Source organism: Megalobrama amblycephala, linkage group LG6 (genome assembly GCF_018812025.1).
Source record: "Megalobrama amblycephala isolate DHTTF-2021 linkage group LG6, ASM1881202v1, whole genome shotgun sequence".
In the NCBI taxonomy this organism is placed as follows: Eukaryota; Metazoa; Chordata; class Actinopteri; order Cypriniformes; family Xenocyprididae; genus Megalobrama; species Megalobrama amblycephala.
This window is the reverse complement of record NC_063049.1, coordinates 40,417,914-40,436,541: the sequence shown is the minus strand read 5'-3', so window position 1 is coordinate 40,436,541 and position 18,628 is coordinate 40,417,914. Positions and strand designations below refer to the sequence as shown.

General features: G+C 34.4%; 1 protein-coding gene and 1 long non-coding RNA gene across 2 annotated transcripts in view; one reads left to right on the top strand and one right to left on the bottom strand.

Annotated features, from left to right (window-relative positions):
* col28a2a (collagen, type XXVIII, alpha 2a) overlaps positions 1 to 18,628 on the top strand; it is a 51,437-nt gene that overhangs the window by 26,108 nt on the left and 6,701 nt on the right. The window contains exons 13-32 of the mRNA XM_048194614.1: positions 1,359 to 1,427; positions 1,847 to 1,915; positions 3,556 to 3,624; positions 3,958 to 4,026; positions 6,229 to 6,297; positions 6,409 to 6,477; positions 8,506 to 8,577; positions 8,766 to 8,834; positions 8,986 to 9,057; positions 10,067 to 10,135; positions 10,297 to 10,365; positions 12,670 to 12,738; positions 12,884 to 12,952; positions 13,367 to 13,435; positions 13,604 to 13,672; positions 14,560 to 14,628; positions 14,886 to 14,966; positions 15,080 to 15,115; positions 16,908 to 16,944; positions 17,032 to 17,589. Coding sequence (XP_048050571.1) covers positions 1,359 to 1,427; positions 1,847 to 1,915; positions 3,556 to 3,624; positions 3,958 to 4,026; positions 6,229 to 6,297; positions 6,409 to 6,477; positions 8,506 to 8,577; positions 8,766 to 8,834; positions 8,986 to 9,057; positions 10,067 to 10,135; positions 10,297 to 10,365; positions 12,670 to 12,738; positions 12,884 to 12,952; positions 13,367 to 13,435; positions 13,604 to 13,672; positions 14,560 to 14,628; positions 14,886 to 14,966; positions 15,080 to 15,115; positions 16,908 to 16,944; positions 17,032 to 17,589 — 1,822 coding nt within the window. The remainder of the gene's footprint in view (positions 1 to 1,358; positions 1,428 to 1,846; positions 1,916 to 3,555; positions 3,625 to 3,957; positions 4,027 to 6,228; positions 6,298 to 6,408; positions 6,478 to 8,505; positions 8,578 to 8,765; positions 8,835 to 8,985; positions 9,058 to 10,066; positions 10,136 to 10,296; positions 10,366 to 12,669; positions 12,739 to 12,883; positions 12,953 to 13,366; positions 13,436 to 13,603; positions 13,673 to 14,559; positions 14,629 to 14,885; positions 14,967 to 15,079; positions 15,116 to 16,907; positions 16,945 to 17,031; positions 17,590 to 18,628) is intronic.
* On the bottom strand, positions 648 to 10,603 carry LOC125270729. Its single transcript, XR_007185442.1, has 3 exons — positions 10,276 to 10,603; positions 10,110 to 10,189; positions 648 to 1,425 (listed from the first exon to the last, which is right to left on the bottom strand). It is a non-coding gene; the product is annotated as an uncharacterized LOC125270729 (long non-coding RNA).

The window sequence follows — 18,628 nt, the reverse complement described above, 5'->3', positions numbered from 1 at the left end:
CTCCATTGTTTCCTCCTTCTTATGTAAATTTGATTTGTGCAAAAGACCTCTGAAGAACAGTTGAATCTCAACATAACACCAACTGTGACGCAACAGTCGGGATCATTAATATGTACACCCCCAAATTTTGCATATGCCAGCCCATGATCAAGGCATTAGATAAGCCAGTATTAACGTCTGGAGCAGCACACAGACTTTATGCAGGTAAGCAAGCAAGGACAATAGCGAAAAATGGCAGATGAGGCAAATATTTTAGTGATATTTGTAAAGTGTCTTTCTAAATGTTTCATTAGCATGTTGCTAATGTACTGTTAAATGTGGTTAAAGTTACCATCATTTCTTACTGTATTCACGGAGACAAGAGAGCCATCGCTATTTTCATTATTAAACACTTGCAGTCTGTATAATGCATAAACACAACTTCATTCTTTATAAATCTCTCCAACAGTGTGTAATGTTAGCTTTAGCCACGGAGCACTATCAAACTCATTCAGAATCAAATGTAAACATCCAAATAAATACCATACTTACATGTTCTGGTATGCTGCATGACGAACAATTTGTAAAGATCCATTTTGAGGGTTATATTAGCTGTGTGAACTTTGTTTATGCATCGTATTATAGAGTTGCGAGCTTAGGGGTGGGGAGCGTGAGTGTTTAATGGGGACACGCACTGGATCAGCGCATTTATAATTATGCCCCCAAAAAAAACTGAATAAAAAAAAATGTATAGGGTATTTTAAGCTGAAACATTCAGGGGACACCTTAGACTTATATTACACGAAAAAGCATTCTATGGCACTTTTAATTTGTTTAGAAAAGTGCTATATAAATAAAATTTGTTTGCTTGCTTGCTTAGGCTGTATTAGGATGGGTTCCCCCTTCATGTCTTTTTGCTGTGAAATCTTTACTTATTTTTAAAAAGTTGAAATATTTATAGATGAACATTTAATAGACTGAAGCAACTTAGGTTTACATGATTATCCACACAGCATTTTTTGTTCAAATGTCATCATCAAATATGATCATCAGGCCTTTGACGAACATTTATTTGTTCTCTCAATCATCATTGTATTGCATTGCATTTTATGTTTTGCCCCTAAAGCTACAGAGCTTTGATCATAAAACTTAGAATTTATATATCATCAGACATCATCTAAGACATATTGATTGATATAGAGTCACAACTGACATTTATTTGCATTTTATTCCTCTATAATATCATTGTGTATGTGCATTAAAAAAAAAAAAAAAAAACTTGACATAGATAGTAATGGTTGTGGTGATTCTCAGATATGATGTCATATTTTATATTTCTTACTCTTACTCTTGAATTGTTCACTCTAATCCATCTGCAGGGAGATATGGGATTTCAGGGGAGAGCAGGTCCTCCGGGTCCACCAGGAATAGGCGAGCCAGGTCTGCCTGTAAGTATACAAGCAGAAGGTCAGAAATATTCATCTTCCACGATAATATTGTTTACTAATCAGCCCACGCTGACTTTACACCCGTATATCTGAACAGAATTTAAATGCACAACATAAAGTTCTACACATGCTTCCCTGTCACTTGCATGTTAATTTATTAAAAATTTTGGCTGATTTGATAAGAATGTAGCACTCTCAGCTCCATTTAACACATTTATGTACCATGTTTAAAATCATTTCACAGATTTTTCCCACAAAATCAGTGCAGAAAATGCAGCACATTCTGTTTAGGCCTGCAACTCTGCATACAAAAACCACTATAAGAAACAAGAATCAATTCATTTGGCATATTATTATAAGTGTGATTAGATTATGCATTGTGGTGCTATATGACATCTCACATTTCTCCATGAAATCAGGGGCCTCAAGGGCCACAGGGGGTTCAAGGTGAGAAAGGACCACTAGGAGAGGGTTTTCCAGGTCCAAAGGTAAGGCTAGACCAAAAACCCACTAATGTTCTCACTAATGTCACTCTCTGCTCTTTAATCTACCTGGAGATTTGTAGCAGCCAAAGGCAATCTCACAAGATCTAAGTAAACAAATTCAAGACTTGTAATTTTTTTTAATATACCTCATTAAAGGCTCAAAGCCCTTGGTAAATCCTCATTTCAAAACCCAAGGCTATTAATTAATGTGTGTTCACAGATAAATTAGCTGAGCATTACCAGCCGGAGAACACGAGACAGAATTTAATGGATTTCCTTGACCTCTATTAAGCTTCTTTGCAATGTTAGAAGTCTAACTAGATCTTCAGTACATCAAAGCCAGAACTGCATATAAAATATTACCATAAGTGAAAAATATAGCAAAGAAACTTGATTCACGTCTGCATGTCTGTACCTCAGCACTTTGAAAACCTTCATACAGTAGCTAAACTAAATTGTGTCATTACTTTGTGATATTTCGTATTCATGATGATGCAAACAAGTTAAATTTTGAACCGATTCATGCAAACAATTTGAACTGATTCACAGAAATGAACTGAACTTATCAGCTCTAACACCATTTTTGCTTCTGAAGTTCATTATTAAAACATCTTGTCATGAAATGTTTTGTCAAGCTCAGTTTTCTTTACTGTGTTGATGTATTTCCCATTAAAACAGGAAGTTGGCTTGTCAATTTCTTTAAATAGCCAGTAGCTAAGCTTTAGTTCACCTTATAGCCCTGAACAATGATTTGCTACTTGCAAATTAGTATCAGGTGGTATTAGGGTGAAGAACAGTATTTGACTGACAAAAATAATTAAATAAATAAAATGGTTATGACCATGATTGCAAGATGTGTCTTCAATATTTTTGGTCCATTTTTTCCAAAGGAGAGAGATGCATATATCAGCTAAAAGTTAATGTTGTCCACAGCAAACAAAGCAAAAGAAAACCCTTTACATAAAATGTTTTTATTACTTTGGATTCATTTGGATGCAGATGTATCAAATGCAATGCATTATCATAAATCTTTATAATATTACTTTATCTTTAAGTATTATTGTTAACTAAACCCTTTAAAAATAAGTTTTCAACTAACTGAAATAAAGTTTAAATATGTTGAAGTACTAAAATTATTAAAACGAAATATAAATAAATGCAAACTAAATAGAAATATAAAAAAACAAATAAAAATGATAAAAGCAAATGACAAAATTACTAAAATGAAAATAAAAACTGAAAATATAAAAATAAAAGCTAATTTAAAATATTACCAAATACTACAATAGTATATAAATAATACCAAAATAATACTGGAATTCATCAGTGGTTAAGGTTCTATTTTGATTAAGTAGTGTTTATTATATTAAAATAATTCCAAGATAAACAAATCCTGGATTAGGTCTAATTTACTCCTTATCAGTTCAACCTGCCGTCAGACCATTTGAGCCACTTTGGAAAAACAACAATTGAGGCTCACTGAGGGATTGCACTGTATTATTATCAGTCTGAAATCCTTTAATGAGCATTTTCAATAGACAAAGAAGCAATATGTGCAGTGCAGTAAATGCATCTGAATGGCAAAGAAAGGGAGGTTAGTATTTCAGAGACACTGGGCTAATGACGCCTCTTTTGTTTGACAGGGGGACCGGGGTCTGGAAGGGCCGAAGGGACCAAGAGGACAACCGGGCCTGGGAATCAAAGGCGATAAGGTGGGCTGTAAATATATTAGCCCATGAATGGGATTCACACAACCACACCATCTATGACACACAAAAGACTTAATGAAGTATGTAAAGTAGCCCTACGTTCCCATTAACATGCTGTGATAGAGGGCGAGAAAGAGCAGATGGGAGGGCGGTACAGCTCAAGTTACTGTGGGAAAAAATGAGTCCTGCTCACCTGCTAGTAGAGAAATAAAACACCAGTCATTTCTTAAGCTCAAAATATACAGGTTAATATTCTCATAAATTCATTATCAGAATATTTTAGAGCCGTTTTATTCGGTTTCATCTGAAACTGACTCATCCTCTTTGTGTCTTCAGGGTGAGCTGGGGCCTCCAGGTTTGCCAGGACCAATTGGACTTACAGGGCTTGGCATTCAGGGAGAAAAGGTGATACAATGTGTTCTTCCTTGACTTATGTGTTCTTAACTATCCTTGACTTATTTACAGGGTCCAATAAATTGAGAAGAAGCACATGGAAGTGGCATTATTTTATAACATATATAGGGCCAGATTTACAAACAGGTTGCGCCAGGTCAAACCCTCTTTTGGCGTTAAAAACCATAAAAAAGCATAAAAGACTTTTCCTATGTTTTTTTTAAATGCAAAAGGAGATTATTATTTCGAGATGGTCCTCACTGCAGAACACCAGATCTAGATCCAAATCCTCCCACTTTACATATTTCTGAACCTACCCTGTCTCCACCCCCTGATCCCTAAACCTTCCCATTTCCAGCCCCTGGATCTGAATCCAACTCATTCCACTTTACATATACCTAAACCTACCCATCTCCACCCCCTGATTCCTAAACCTACCCATCTCTACCCCCTGATTCCTAAACATACCCATCTCCAATCCCTGGATCTGGATCCAACTCTTCCCACTTTACATGTCCCTAAACCTACCCGTCTCCACCCCCTGATTCCTAAACCTTCCCATTTCCACCCCCTGGATCTGAATCCAACTCCTCCCACTTTACATATCCCTAAACCTACCCATCTCCACCCCCTGATTCCTAAACTTACCCGTCTCCACCCCCTGATTCCTAAACCTACCCATCTCCACCTCGTGGATCTGGATCCAACTCCTCCCACTTTACACATCCCTAAACCTACCCATCTCCACCCCCTGATTCCTAAACCTACCCATCTCCACCCCCTGGATCTGGATCCAACTCCTCCCACTTTACATATCCCTAAACCTACCCGTCTCCACCCCCTGATTCCTAAACCTACCCATCTCCACCCCCTGGATCTGGATCCAACTCCTCCCACTTTACATATCCCTAAACCTGCCCATCTCCACCCCCTGATTCCTAAACTTACCCGTCTCCACCCCCTGATTCCTAAACCTGCTCATCTCCACCTCGTGGATCTGGATCCAACTCCTCCCACTTTACATATCCCTAAACCTACCCATCTCCACCCCCTGATTCCTAAACCTACCCATCTCCACCCCCTGGATCTGGATCCAACTCCTCCCACTTTACATATCCCTAAACCTACCCGTCTCCACCCCCTGATTCCTAAACCTACCCATCTCCACCCCTGGATCTGGATCCAACTCCTCCCACTTTACATATCCCTAAACCTACCCGTCTCCACCCCCTGATTCCTAAACCTACCCATCTCCACCCCCTGATCCCTAAACCTATCCATTTCTACTCCCTGATTCCTAAACATACCCATCTCCACCCCCTGGATCTGGATCCAACTCTTCCCACTTTACATATCCCTAAACCTACCCGTTTCCACCCCCTGATTCCTAAACCTACCCATCTCCAACCCCTGGATCTGGATCCAACTCCTCCCAGTTTACATATCCATAAACCTACCCATCTCCACCCCCTGATTCCTAAACCTACCCGTCTCCACCCCCTGATTCCTAAACCTACCTGTCTCTACCCCCGATTCCTAAACATACCCATCTCCACCCCCTGGATCTGGATCCAACTCTTCCCACTTTACATATCCCTAAACCTACCCATCTCTACCCCCTGATTCCTAAACCTACCCATCTCCACCCCCTGGGTCTGGATCCAACTCTTCCCACTTTACATATCCCTAAACCTACCCGTCTCTACCCCCTGATTCCTAAACATACCCATCTCCACTCCCTGGATCTGGATCCAACTCCTCCCACTTTACATATCCATAAACCTACCCGTCTCCACCCCCTGATCCCTAAACCTACCCATCTCCTCTCCCTGGATCTGGATCCATCTCCTCCTACTTTACATATCCCTAAACCTACCCATCTCCATCCCCTGGATCTGGATCCATCTCCTCCCACTTTACATATCCCTAAACCTACCCATCTCCTCTCCCTGGATCTGGATCCATCTCCTCCTACTTTACATATCCCTAAACCTACCCATCTCCACCCCCTGGATCTGGATCCATCTCCTCCTACTTTACATATCCCTAAACCTACCCGTCTCCACCCCCTGATTCCTAAACCTACCCATCTCCAACCCCTGGATCTGGATCCTGGATCTCGTGTTGTGCAGTGAGGAGCTACTGATTATTTCTAGCACAATCATTATTAGTGAGTGATCATGGGTTTTCTGATGTATTATTTCTCAATATCAGGGTGTTGAGGGTCCGAGGGGGCCTCCAGGAGGTAGAGGACCACCAGGAGAGGGCTTCCCTGGTTCCAAGGTTGGTACTGCTAAAGACTGATAAGAATAATGTAATTCATGGAAAACTGTAAAAGGAAGTGTTACATTTGTTCTTGGCTTAATCTTTTGACTATTTTCCGTTTTTTCCTAGGGAGATCAAGGTTTACCAGGCGAGATGGGGGCGCCAGGAGAGAGAGGGCAGGGTGAACCTGGAGCAAAGGTCTGTATTCTTAATAATCTCAACAAAAAGGTCCATTCAGGATGGAAGCAAATTTTAGACCATGATGAATAATTTAGGTGATACTAGGGATGTGCCTGAAGCCTAATTCTGAATTTGGAAATGCACGGAAAATGATTAACGCATTCTACGGAGCCCCTAAAGCAGCACTTCTCAAAGTCCGGACTCCGGTCCGGATCAGGACCCGGAGGGGATTCAATCCGGACCCGCCTCCATTTCGTATTTCAACAGCAGTAATTGTGTGTAAGGGATTAAAATTCTGGATTTCCTACTTTGATAAACGCATGTCAAAATCATTTGTTTAGTGTTTTATGTCTTTTTGGAGATGGTCCGAAATTAAAGCGAAGGCGAGATATTTAAAGTTTTCCTCCGTGATTCAGTTGCCATGACATCCAGTGAGCATATAGGCTACTTTTGATGTAATTGGGCGAGAGTTGCGCGACGCGACACTTCACGCGCAGTAAGCGTTTGAATGGGTGTGGAGCAGTGGTTCTCAACCTGCAGCCCGTCACAAATGTAAATGCGGCCCGCGATATGCCGACCACAATAATAATAATAATAAAAAAAAATTAGCATACAATTTATTTTTGTTTTAAAATTTAAATTAAAGTGAATTAAAAAAATATAAATGAGCTATAATGCTTTATTTGTCATATAAAATAATTTGGGTGAGCATTTATTATTTTCAGACATCAGCCAATGTAGGCTAATGACGCAATCACTCAGTTAACGAAACAAACAAAGTGCGCGCTTAGGAAGAGTTCAAACAGTAGCCATTAATTTTGTAAATTTAAGCCTCAAAATGGTCAAATTTGTTATTAAAGGAGAAAAACTAAATGTGGAAGATAAAATGAAGGAACACAAGCAAACAAGAAGAGTCGCAGCATCAGCAATAAAGGTAAGAAGAATGGAAGAATCAGTTTGCTGTTAATGAGCGAGATGGGCAGCCTTCCTGTTTGCTCTGTAGTAAAGTAGCCTACTTGATAAGCAAAACCTACAATTTCAAAAGAATGAACTGTGAATTCGATGTGTTTGATTGATGTATTTTAAATCAGTAAAAATAACCGCATCAGCGCACCCGCGGCTGGATGAGCCCAACTCGGCCGCGCGCTAGCGGATCCGATGCTGCGCGAGGGATTGCGACATGACAGAAAGCTTGATATCGTCAGAGATTGTAATTAGCCTACAGTGCACTCGTTGTTTGTAAAAAGAGCTCAGTAATATTTGCTTATTAAGGCATTTATGTGATTGTTTGGTGACTATTGCGATGATGTTGAAGAGAGTCATAAAGTCATACAGAATTAAATAGCAACTTAAAGTGATTGTATATACAGTTTGTGTGTTCATTGAGCATTACTGATTATTATTGTAAAGCTAATGTCAGTAAGTTAGTTTTTATTTGTTATTTATTGTGTGCAACATCTAAGTATAATAATAGTATTATCTGCTAATACCACAACATTAAATCTGATTGGTTTGCATTGGTGACGTCATAAGTAAATTATATGCGGACCGTGAGACTTGCACTTGGACCATTGTGCGGCCCACTGGGAAAAAAGTTTGAGAACCACTATAGTTAGGCTTGCTGCGGGACATTTACATCACAGTTGATCAGATTTCACTTATCACGTGAAGAGATGACTGACAAGACGATATCGGAGGATTTGGTCCGCAACAGATCCCGAGCGTCATTGGCAAATATCTTATCCTGTAAAAGGAGCGATCAGTACCGGTGCTCCCTATACACAGAGTACACATGATCACGAATTAAAAAGCAAAAGTAAAAAGCAAACTTGCATTCAAAGGTGATTTCAAAAGCCCGCTTTTATTGATAGCAGCTCCCTGATGTCCGCAAATTATATACTATATATTTACACAACTATATAACTCAAAAGCATTGAAATATATTTTTTCCATCACTCCGTAGAATGCGTCATTTCCTTTCCGAACATACTATTCAGCTTCGAGCACATCTCTAGGTGATACTAAGTACTGATATTATTTCTTCAGGGTGAGCCTGGTGCATCTGGACTGGCTGGGGTGCCTGGACTTCCCGGGGAGGACGGTGCTCCAGGACAAAAGGTAACTCAACTTTCTGATATCTGGACTGGTGTGAAGTCATCTATTTTGAATGAGGGTTCTGCTGTTTTTAATTTTCTCTTAGATATCTGATTTGTCTCTGAGCAAATAAGTACACTGGATATTGAATGCATTGCAAAACCTCATGGGGAAGACATTATATTCCTTCTATTGTGTTTCTCTTCAATCAGGGTGAGCCTGGGGCATCAGGTTTGAGGGGACCTGAAGGGGCTCCAGGAATTGGCACTCAAGGAGAGAAGGTACTTCATTCATTAATCTTTTTAATATTCAATAGTGTCAGAGTTTCTTTCTATATGAGTGTCTTGTGATTGGTTGATGTCAAAAAAGGCAATATCATGTGTCATTACATCAGTATGTGTTGATTGATATTCTATGTTGTAATCTTAATAGGGAGATCAGGGCCAACGTGGCGTTCGAGGGTTGCCAGGTTCTCCTGGCATAAGTGGCCCCTCAGGATCAAAGGTGAGAATATCTATTAACAAAATAAAGCACAACTTTGGTTCTGGAAGTAGATTCTCAATTTCTCCATAGGCATTACAAAAAATGATTCAATTACATGACAAATAACTAAGCAATGAACTAAAGCAACCAAGTCCAAGATGAATTACAACATGAATGAAAAGTATATGAAAATCAAAGATAGAGACAAAAATGCTCATGAAGCCACGCACATGATTTTTCCAATACAACTATTGACTTGCAGTCATTGAGCATAATTATAAAATACAGTATATTTTGCAATATATGCACTATCGCAGTACTGTTCAAAAGTTTGGGGTCAAAGAAATTAATATTTATATTCAGCAGTGATGCATAAAATTAAACAAAAGTGACAGTAAAGACTTTTATAATGTAAGAAATTTATATTTCAAATAAATGAAACTATTCAATCTTTCTATTCAATCTTGGGGGTGAAAACATCAGATTTTCCTCCAAAAGGAGCATAACTCTTTCCCACATTGATAATAATAATAAATGTTTCTTGAGCAGCAAATCATCATATTAGAATGATTTCTGATGGATCAGCTTTGATCACAAGAATAACATATATTTCAATTAGAAAACAATTATTTTAAATTGTAATAATATTTCACAATATTACTGTTTTACTGTATTTTTGATCGAATAAATGCAGCCTTGGTGAGACATTTAAAAATCTTACCGACCCAGACTTTTGAACGGTAGTATACGTTTATTGTAAAAGTTTTTTTTTCTTAAATTAAAAAGATTGTACAGGGAGAAAAAGAATGCAGTTTCCAGAACCTTACTGTTGTGCTCTACAGAGAATAACTAAAGGAACTAAATATAATAATATTTTAATGAAATGTGAGAAAAACTGCATGATTTTTTGGCTCCTAGCGTACAAAACTATTCATTGTTTGACGTAACAGTGCAATAAAATGCTTGTGGTTTTTCACATAGTAGAAGTACTGCAGTTACGTCATAGGAACATTATACTGTTTCTTTTCAGGGAGAGCCAGGTGTACCAGGAAGGCTGGGCATGCCGGGATTACCTGGACGTGCTCTTGCAGGACCAAAGGTAAGAAAGCCAAGCTACTACCGCTGTGCCACACCCTACAGGCAGGAAGGCCCACTGCCAACACAATGAATCAGAATGTTTCAGTTTCACATTCATCATAGCCAACTTAGCTATAAAACAGAGTTAAGAAATGCTATGACCTCATCTCCTTTTGCCTTCAGGGTGATGTGGGTCCCACGGGTCCTCCCGGACCGATGGGAGAGACTGGTTACGGATTGCCTGGTCCAAAGGTGCGACTTTTTAATCTGTAAAACACTGAAGAAAATGAGCAAAAGAGATTTTTTAATTACCAGTGAAAAGTTTGGAATAATTGAGATTTTTTTCATTACTGGTAAAAGAATTGGAAAAATTTAGATTTTTTTTAATTACTGGTGAAAAGTTTGGAATAATTAAGATTTTTTTTTTTTAATTACCAGTTAAAAATGTGGAATAATTGAGATTTTTTAAATTACTGGTGAAAAGTTCAGAATAATTGAGATTTTTTAATTACCAGTTAAAAATGTGGAATAATTGAGATTTTTTAATTACTGGTTAAAAGTTCAGAATAATTGAGATTTTTTAAATTACCGGTAAAAAGTTCAGAATAATTAAGATTTTTTAATTACCAGTTAAAAATTTGGAATAATTGAGAATTTTTTAATTACCGGTAAAAAGTTCAGAATAATTAAGAGTTTTTAATTACCAGTTAAAAATTTGGAATAATTTAAATTTTTTAAATTACCGGTAAAAAGTTCAGAATAATTAAGATTTTTTAATTACCAGTTACAAATTTGGAATAATTGAGAATTTTTTAATTACCGGTAAAAAGTTCAGAATAATTAAGAGTTTTTAATTACCAGTTAAAAATTTGGAATAATTGAGATTTTTTAAATTACCGGTAAAAAGTTCAGAATAATTGAGATTTTTTAAATTACCGGTAAAAAGTTCAGAATAATTAAGATTTTTTAATTACCAGTTAAAAATTTGGAATAATTGAGAATTTTTTAATTACCGGTAAAAAGTTCAGAATAATTAAGAGTTTTTAATTACCAGTTAAAAATTTGGAATAATTTAAATTTTTTAAATTACCGGTAAAAAGTTCAGAATAATTAAGATTTTTTAATTACCAGTTACAAATTTGGAATAATTGAGAATTTTTTAATTACCGGTAAAAAGTTCAGAATAATTAAGAGTTTTTAATTACCAGTTAAAAATTTGGAATAATTGAGATTTTTTAAATTACCGGTAAAAAGTTCAGAATAATTAAGGTTTTTTAATTACCAGTTAAAAATTTTGAATAATTGAGAATTTTTAAATTACTGGTGAAAAGTTCAGAATAATTGAGTTTTTTTAATTACCAGTTAAAAATGTGGAATAATTGAGATTTTTTAATTACTGGTTAAAAGTTCAGAATAATTGAGATTTTTTAAATTACCGGTAAAAAGTTCAGAATAATTAAGATTTTTTAATTACCAGTTAAAAATTTGGAATAATTTAAATTTTTAAATTACCGGTAAAAAGTTCAGAATAATTAAGATTTTTTAATTACCAGTTAAAAATTTTGAATAATTGAGAATTTTTAAATTACCAGTTAAAAGTTTGGAATAATTAAGATTTTTTAATTACCAGTTACAAATTTGGAATAATTGAGAATTTTTTAATTACCGGTAAAAAGTTCAGAATAATTAAGAGTTTTTAATTACCAGTTAAAAATTTGGAATAATTGAGATTTTTTAAATTACCGGTAAAAAGTTCAGAATAATTAAGGTTTTTTAATTACCAATTAAAAATTTTGAATAATTGAGAATTTTTAAATTACCGGTAAAAAGTTCAGAATAATTAAGGATTTTTAAATACCACTTAAAAATTTGGAATAATTGAGATTTTTTTAATTACCGGTAAAAAGTTCAGAATAATTAAGAGTTGTTAATTACCAGTTAAAATATTTTGAATAATTTAGATTTTTTTTAATTACTGGTAAAAAGTTTGGAATAATTAAGATTTTTTAATTACCAGTTAAAAATTGGGAATAATTGAGATTTTTTAATTACCAGTTAAAAATTTGGAATAATTGAGATTTTTTAATTACTGGTGAAAAGTTTCAAATAATTGAGATTTTTTAAATTACTGGTAAAAAGTTCATATAATTAAGATTGTTTAATTACCAGTTAAAAATTTGGAATAATTGAGATTTTTTTAATTACTGGTGAAAAGTTCGGAATAACTAAGATTTTTTAATTACTGGTGAAAAGTTTGGAATAATTGAGATTCTTTAATGTTTTTGAAAGAAATCACTGTTTTTGTAATATATTTTAAAATGTAATTTATTTCTGTGATCAAAGCTGAAATAGAAAACAGAAATCATCCTAATATGCTGATTTGCTGCTCAGTTATTATCCGTTTAAATTGTAATAATATTTCACAACATTGTAATAATATTTCACTGCATTTTCAATCAAATAAATGCAGCCTTCGTGAATATAGATACATTTTTATTCTTATATATATATATATATATATATATATATTCTCCCTTATCACATTATCACATTTAGGGTGATCGAGGTAACCCAGGTCCACCCGGACCGTTTGGGCCTAAAGGTGAAGGATTTCCTGGTCCAGTGGTAAGCAGTTTTTACACCCATATTTAAAGCATCGCTGCATGCTCATACATCACCCAAGAGATACATTTCTAAGTCATTTTTTATCATAGTTCCTTTATTAAGGTTTGTTGCTAGGTTTATGAGCAGGTGTGTTTACCTTATGCAGGGTCTGCCTGGTTTACCAGGTCCACAAGGTGAGCCCGGCCCTGAGGGCATTGGTCTTCCTGGACCAAAGGTGAAGTTACCATTTAAACTTGGCAATGCATGCATTTACGATGACATATGAGGGTCTTTTCTGACTATCACAAAAAAAATCCCTGTAAAAACTGATTATCAATCAAATCAATATTCATAAAAACTGCTTGTTTCAAAAATATTTAGATTAAAGAAAGGACAAAAAAATGCCAATATTTAAATTCTGCTAGTTTATCACTGGTTTGCCTACAGTAGATGTTGATTTTTTTTTGCTATGTCTAACTTATAAAAAGTAGTTAAATTATTTAAAAGTCACACTTTTATTGTAATAAAGAAAGCAAACTAATGATTATGTGGCAATTATTACAGAAATACAGTTCAATTATATTAAGATGGGAACATGAACATGTACTGCATAAATGGCGGTTTTGGTAAAACTTTAATTTCTCTTCAGGGAGATGTCGGATTCAGGGGTTTGCCTGGTTTGCCAGGACCACCTGGTGAAGGACTGCAGGGACAGCCGGTAAGATTGATATTCATCCTATGAATCTCCCTGACTAGAGTAATAAAAGTGTGATACTGCAGAGGTCTGAACACGCATGCATTGGGACTCTGTCTGTGTTGCTGTGGTGATTGAGGAAAACAAGCTGTCTGTTCTGCCCTTATTAATCCTGCTGTATTGCTGTTTCAGGGCAACATGGGAAGACCAGGTCCTCCAGGGCCACACGGACCCCCAGGGGAAGGTATTCAGGGGCCCAAAGTAGGTTAACAATCCACTACCTGAAATATAGCTAAAATAATTATACACTGATATTTTTCAGCTGTTTGGTGACATTACAACTTCTTTATTTACTCTGAAATGGCTTAAAAAGTGTTTTGTTTTCAAAAAGAAGAAGCAAAATGTATATTATCAGTCAAAAGTTTGGTAATCAAGAAGTTTTTTATACTCAACCAAGCATGCATGTATTTGAAAAAATGTGAAATATTTTTACAGTTTAAAATACCGGTTTTCTGTTTGAATATTCCTGTGATGCAAAGCTGAATTTTCAGCATCATTACTCCAGTCTTCAGTGTCACATGATCCTTCAGAAATCATTCTAATATGATGATTTGATGCTCAAGAAACATTTCTGATTCTTATCAATGTTGAAATCTTTCAATTCACCATTGGATAGAAGCAGCAAAAAACATTTTAAAATTGAAAATAATAAGAACCGTTATTAAAAACAATAATTGATGATAACTAAGCACCAAATCAGCATATTAGAATGATTTCTGAAGGATCATGTGACAATGAAACTGGAGCTTTGCATCACAGGAATAAATATTTATTCCTATAAATATATAATAATATCTCACAATATTACTGTTGTACTGTTTTTTGATCACATAAATACAGCCTTGATGAGCATAAGAGACAAAAACATTCAAAATCTACCAGTAGTGTACTTTAAAAATAATCAAGACACTTTTTTAAACTAAATTAACAAAAGACATAATTGTTGTGATGTAATTATATATCAGCAGCAAAATCATTAATTATTTAATATTGCCCACCTCTACTGGAATGTAATAGCGTTGTGTCTAAGTCATGATAACCTGGTTTAAAAAAGAAAATACAATTGAATTGCTTGTTGAATCTTTCAGGGTGATCAGGGGGCTCCTGGAGTGACAGGACCGAGGGGCCCATCAGGAGAGGGACTTCCAGGCTCCAAGGTGAGACTTTGGTTTAGAAGATGGGGGCGTTATAAAATATACTGGACTCATGAATAAAAGAAGCCTGCTATATCACACATCATTTATATGGGCATTTGTATAGATGTCTTAAAGTCACAGTAGCATAAAAAAACAAAATCTTTAGTTAAGGTTAAAATTAATAAGGGTCAGAAAGATTAATGATTTTTTTGATAATGATAAAGTCTATTTTAAGTGTAGCTCAGGTATAAATGTATGCATGTCTCTCTGTCCTGCAGGGTGATCGTGGTTTGCCTGGGGAGAGGGGCTTCAAAGGGACGAAAGGTGACTTTGGCGACCCAGGGACTCCAGGACTAGCTGTGAGTTCATTTAGACACTATAAACCATCTTTTGTGCAAAGAGCAGACAGTGTAAATACTAAATCACATTGTACATTAGTGTGTTTTATGAGCGTTTAAATCTGCTCCTTTAGGGAAGACCAGGAATCAAGGGTGAACAAGGACTCACGGTAAGATCAAATACATTTGCATCTTTTCAATTGATTCATTTTAGTAGATGTTCAATTTAGGAATGCAATGCAACCACATGCATTGAAAATATTAGCAAATTCAGTATTTTTTAATGATTTTTCAGAGACAAGACATGATCAAAGTTTGTTAAAGTGTTCATTTTAGGAAAACTGCAACAATATGCTTTGTAAATATTAGTAAATTCTGTATTTTTAGAGGGAAGACAATCAAACTTGAGTTAATTTTTTGGGAAAACTCTGCAACTATGTGCATTGTAAATATTAGCAAATACAGTCATTTTTCAATGATTTTTCAAAGAGAAGACATAATCCAGCTGATTAACCCCTTAACCCTTTTTGAGAATAGACATGAAAATGCACTTTTTCAAACCTAAAAGGTTGTAATTTAAAAATGCTTTGGAATATATACATTTAAAAGAAGACACGCAGCAGATTATTCCTAAAGTGAATAGCTTCAAATAATGAAAGTATGAAAATGTTATGGAAGTTTATATTTACTGTAAATCAAATGTACTGTACTAAACATTTTTATTTTAAATAAAATATATATTTTATCAAATAATTTTTACACTAAAATTGCTATCAAATCAAAGACATGTGTCTAAACAAATTGTGTTCCATATTTGAAGTTGATATCACAAAAATTAAAGTTCCCATGAGATTTTGTTTAGGCGCTGTACCAAAAATATCCACCGGGTGTCACCCACATTCCATTGAAATCTTTTTGATGCACTCTCCTGTAACAAATTTGTAAATTTCTATCCAAATATCACTTCTATCACAAAACAATCACCAAATATGCAACCTCGAGTCGAGACCTTTCCGACTATATGTGTTTTGTCAAAATTAGAAAAAGTTTGTATGGAGCTCCGGACATGACATGCAGGAAAAAAATAGTAGGCTAAATTGTGCGCACGATTTACTAATTCACTCCCTCGATTTGCATGATTTATAAATCGAGGGAATGAAATAGTAAATCGTGCACAAGTTTTAGTAAATCCAGGGAACGAATTAGTAATTCATGTGCACGATTAAATTTTTTTTCTTGCATGTCATGTGCGGGGCTCCGTAAGTTTTAAATATAAAGTAGTTAAAATAATATTTGTAATATGAAACCTGACACCGCCCACTAGGGGAGGAGCCTGCTAAAAGGCTTAATTTTAGCAAATGCTCAATTTACGAAAACAATGCAACCATATGCATTGAAAATATTAGCAAATTCAGTATTTTTTAATGATTTTTCAGAGAGAAGACATGATCAAGCTTGTTAAGGTGTTCATTTTAGGAAAACTGCAACAATATGCTTTGTAAATATTAGTAAATTCGGTGTTTCAGTGTTTTTTAGAAAAAAGACAATCAAACTTGAGTTCATTTTTTGGAAAACTATGCACCTATGTGCATTGTAAATACATTGTAAATTGGCAAATAAAAGAATTTAGAGTACCATTTCCATGGTAAGGCAACGTCCAAAACGTTTTGTGTTCGTAAGCTTTCGAATGATACCTAATTTATGATAATTACTAAAATATGTGATATGAAAAAATGCACTAAATAAAAATAACGCCAAGCGTCCCGCTAGACAGTTAAGGGGTTAAGGAGTTAATTTTAGGAAAACAACCATATGCATTGTAAATATTAGAAAATTTAGTCACTTTTTAACTATTTTCAAGAGAAGACAATCAAGATTGTTAAAGACTGAATATTAAGAAAATTATGCAACCATATGCACTCTAAATATTAGTCAATTCTATCATTTTTAATGATTTTTCAGAGAGAAGACATAATCAAGCTGATTAAGGAAATCTGTGGTGAGTTTTAGACTTTAAATATGACAAAGCAAATGATTTGATAATGAAATAAAAGATGCGTTATGATGTGACTTCATATATTTCTAGGATGTGGTATTAAGTGCAAGGAAAGGCCCATGGAGCTGGTGTTTGTGATCGACAGCTCTGAGAGCGTGGGCCCGGAAAACTTTGAGATCATCAAGGACTTCGTCACAGCCTTGGTGGACCGTGTCACAGTGGGCCGCAATGCCACGAGAATTGGTCTCGTTCTTTACAGTTTGGACGTCCATCTGGAGTTTAACCTGGCCAGGTATATGACAAAACAGGATGTCAAGAAGGCGATCAGGAACATGCCTTACATGGGAGAGGGCACCTATACTGGCACCGCTATCCGCAAAGCCACACAAGAGGCCTTTTACAGCGCCAGGAACGGCGTCAGAAAAGTAGCCATCGTCATTACGGATGGACAAACGGATAAAAGGGAACCAGTTAAGCTGGATATTGCAGTACGTGAGGCTCAGGTGGCGAATATTGAGATGTATGCGCTGGGTATCGTGAACTCCTCTGACCCAACGCAAGCAGAGTTCCTGAGAGAGCTCAACCTCATTGCCTCTGACCCTGACAGTGAACACATGTTCCTCATTGACGACTACAACACACTGCCAGGTGAGCACGGAAGAAAATAGTCTATATGCACAGAGAAATGATTATGTGTTTTTTAACTGCATATTGGCCTGGGTGATATAACTAAAAAATACATTTTATAATATAAAACAATAAACAATAAATTGTATTAAATGTAATATAACAAATAAAAAAATTTTGTATACAATGATTGTTATAAAATATAAATGTTGACATATATAATAGTCAATAGGCTGAAAAATTTAATAAAAATTATATTTTAAAATATAAAATAATAAATAATAACATTTTATTAAATAAAATATATAATATAAAATATAACAAATGATGGCAATATTGAATCTTGTCAATAGACTGAAATGTAATACGATAATGAAATATGAAATAAAATAATATGGTATAATATAGAATAAAAAATAAAAGTTAATAAATGTATTTTATATAATTTACAATAAACAAATTGTATTAAATGTAATATAACAAATACATATATTTTATATACAATGACTAATATAAAACATAAATGTTGAAATAATAGTCAATTTGCTGAAAAACAATAAAATGTTAAAATATAAAATAATAAATAATAAAATTGTATTAAATACAAAATGTAATATAAAATATAATGAAATATAATACGACAATGAAATATGAAATAATAAAATATTGTATAATATAGAATAAATAATAAAAGTTAAAAAATATATATTTTATATAATATAAAACAATAAACAATAAATTATATTAAATGTAATATAACAAATAAATATATTTTTTATTCAATGATTGTTATAAAACATAAACATGACATATATAACTAATACTCAGTAGGCTTAAATATATAAGAAAAATTACATTTTAAAATATAAAAGAATAAAATTGTATTAAATATAATATATAATATTAAATATAATTTTTATATGTTTTTAATAAAACATATTGACAATATTGAATATTGTCAATAGGCTAAAAAATATTTTAAATAAATAATACATTTAAATTAAATGCTATATATATGTATATATATATATATATATATATATATATATATAGCATTTAT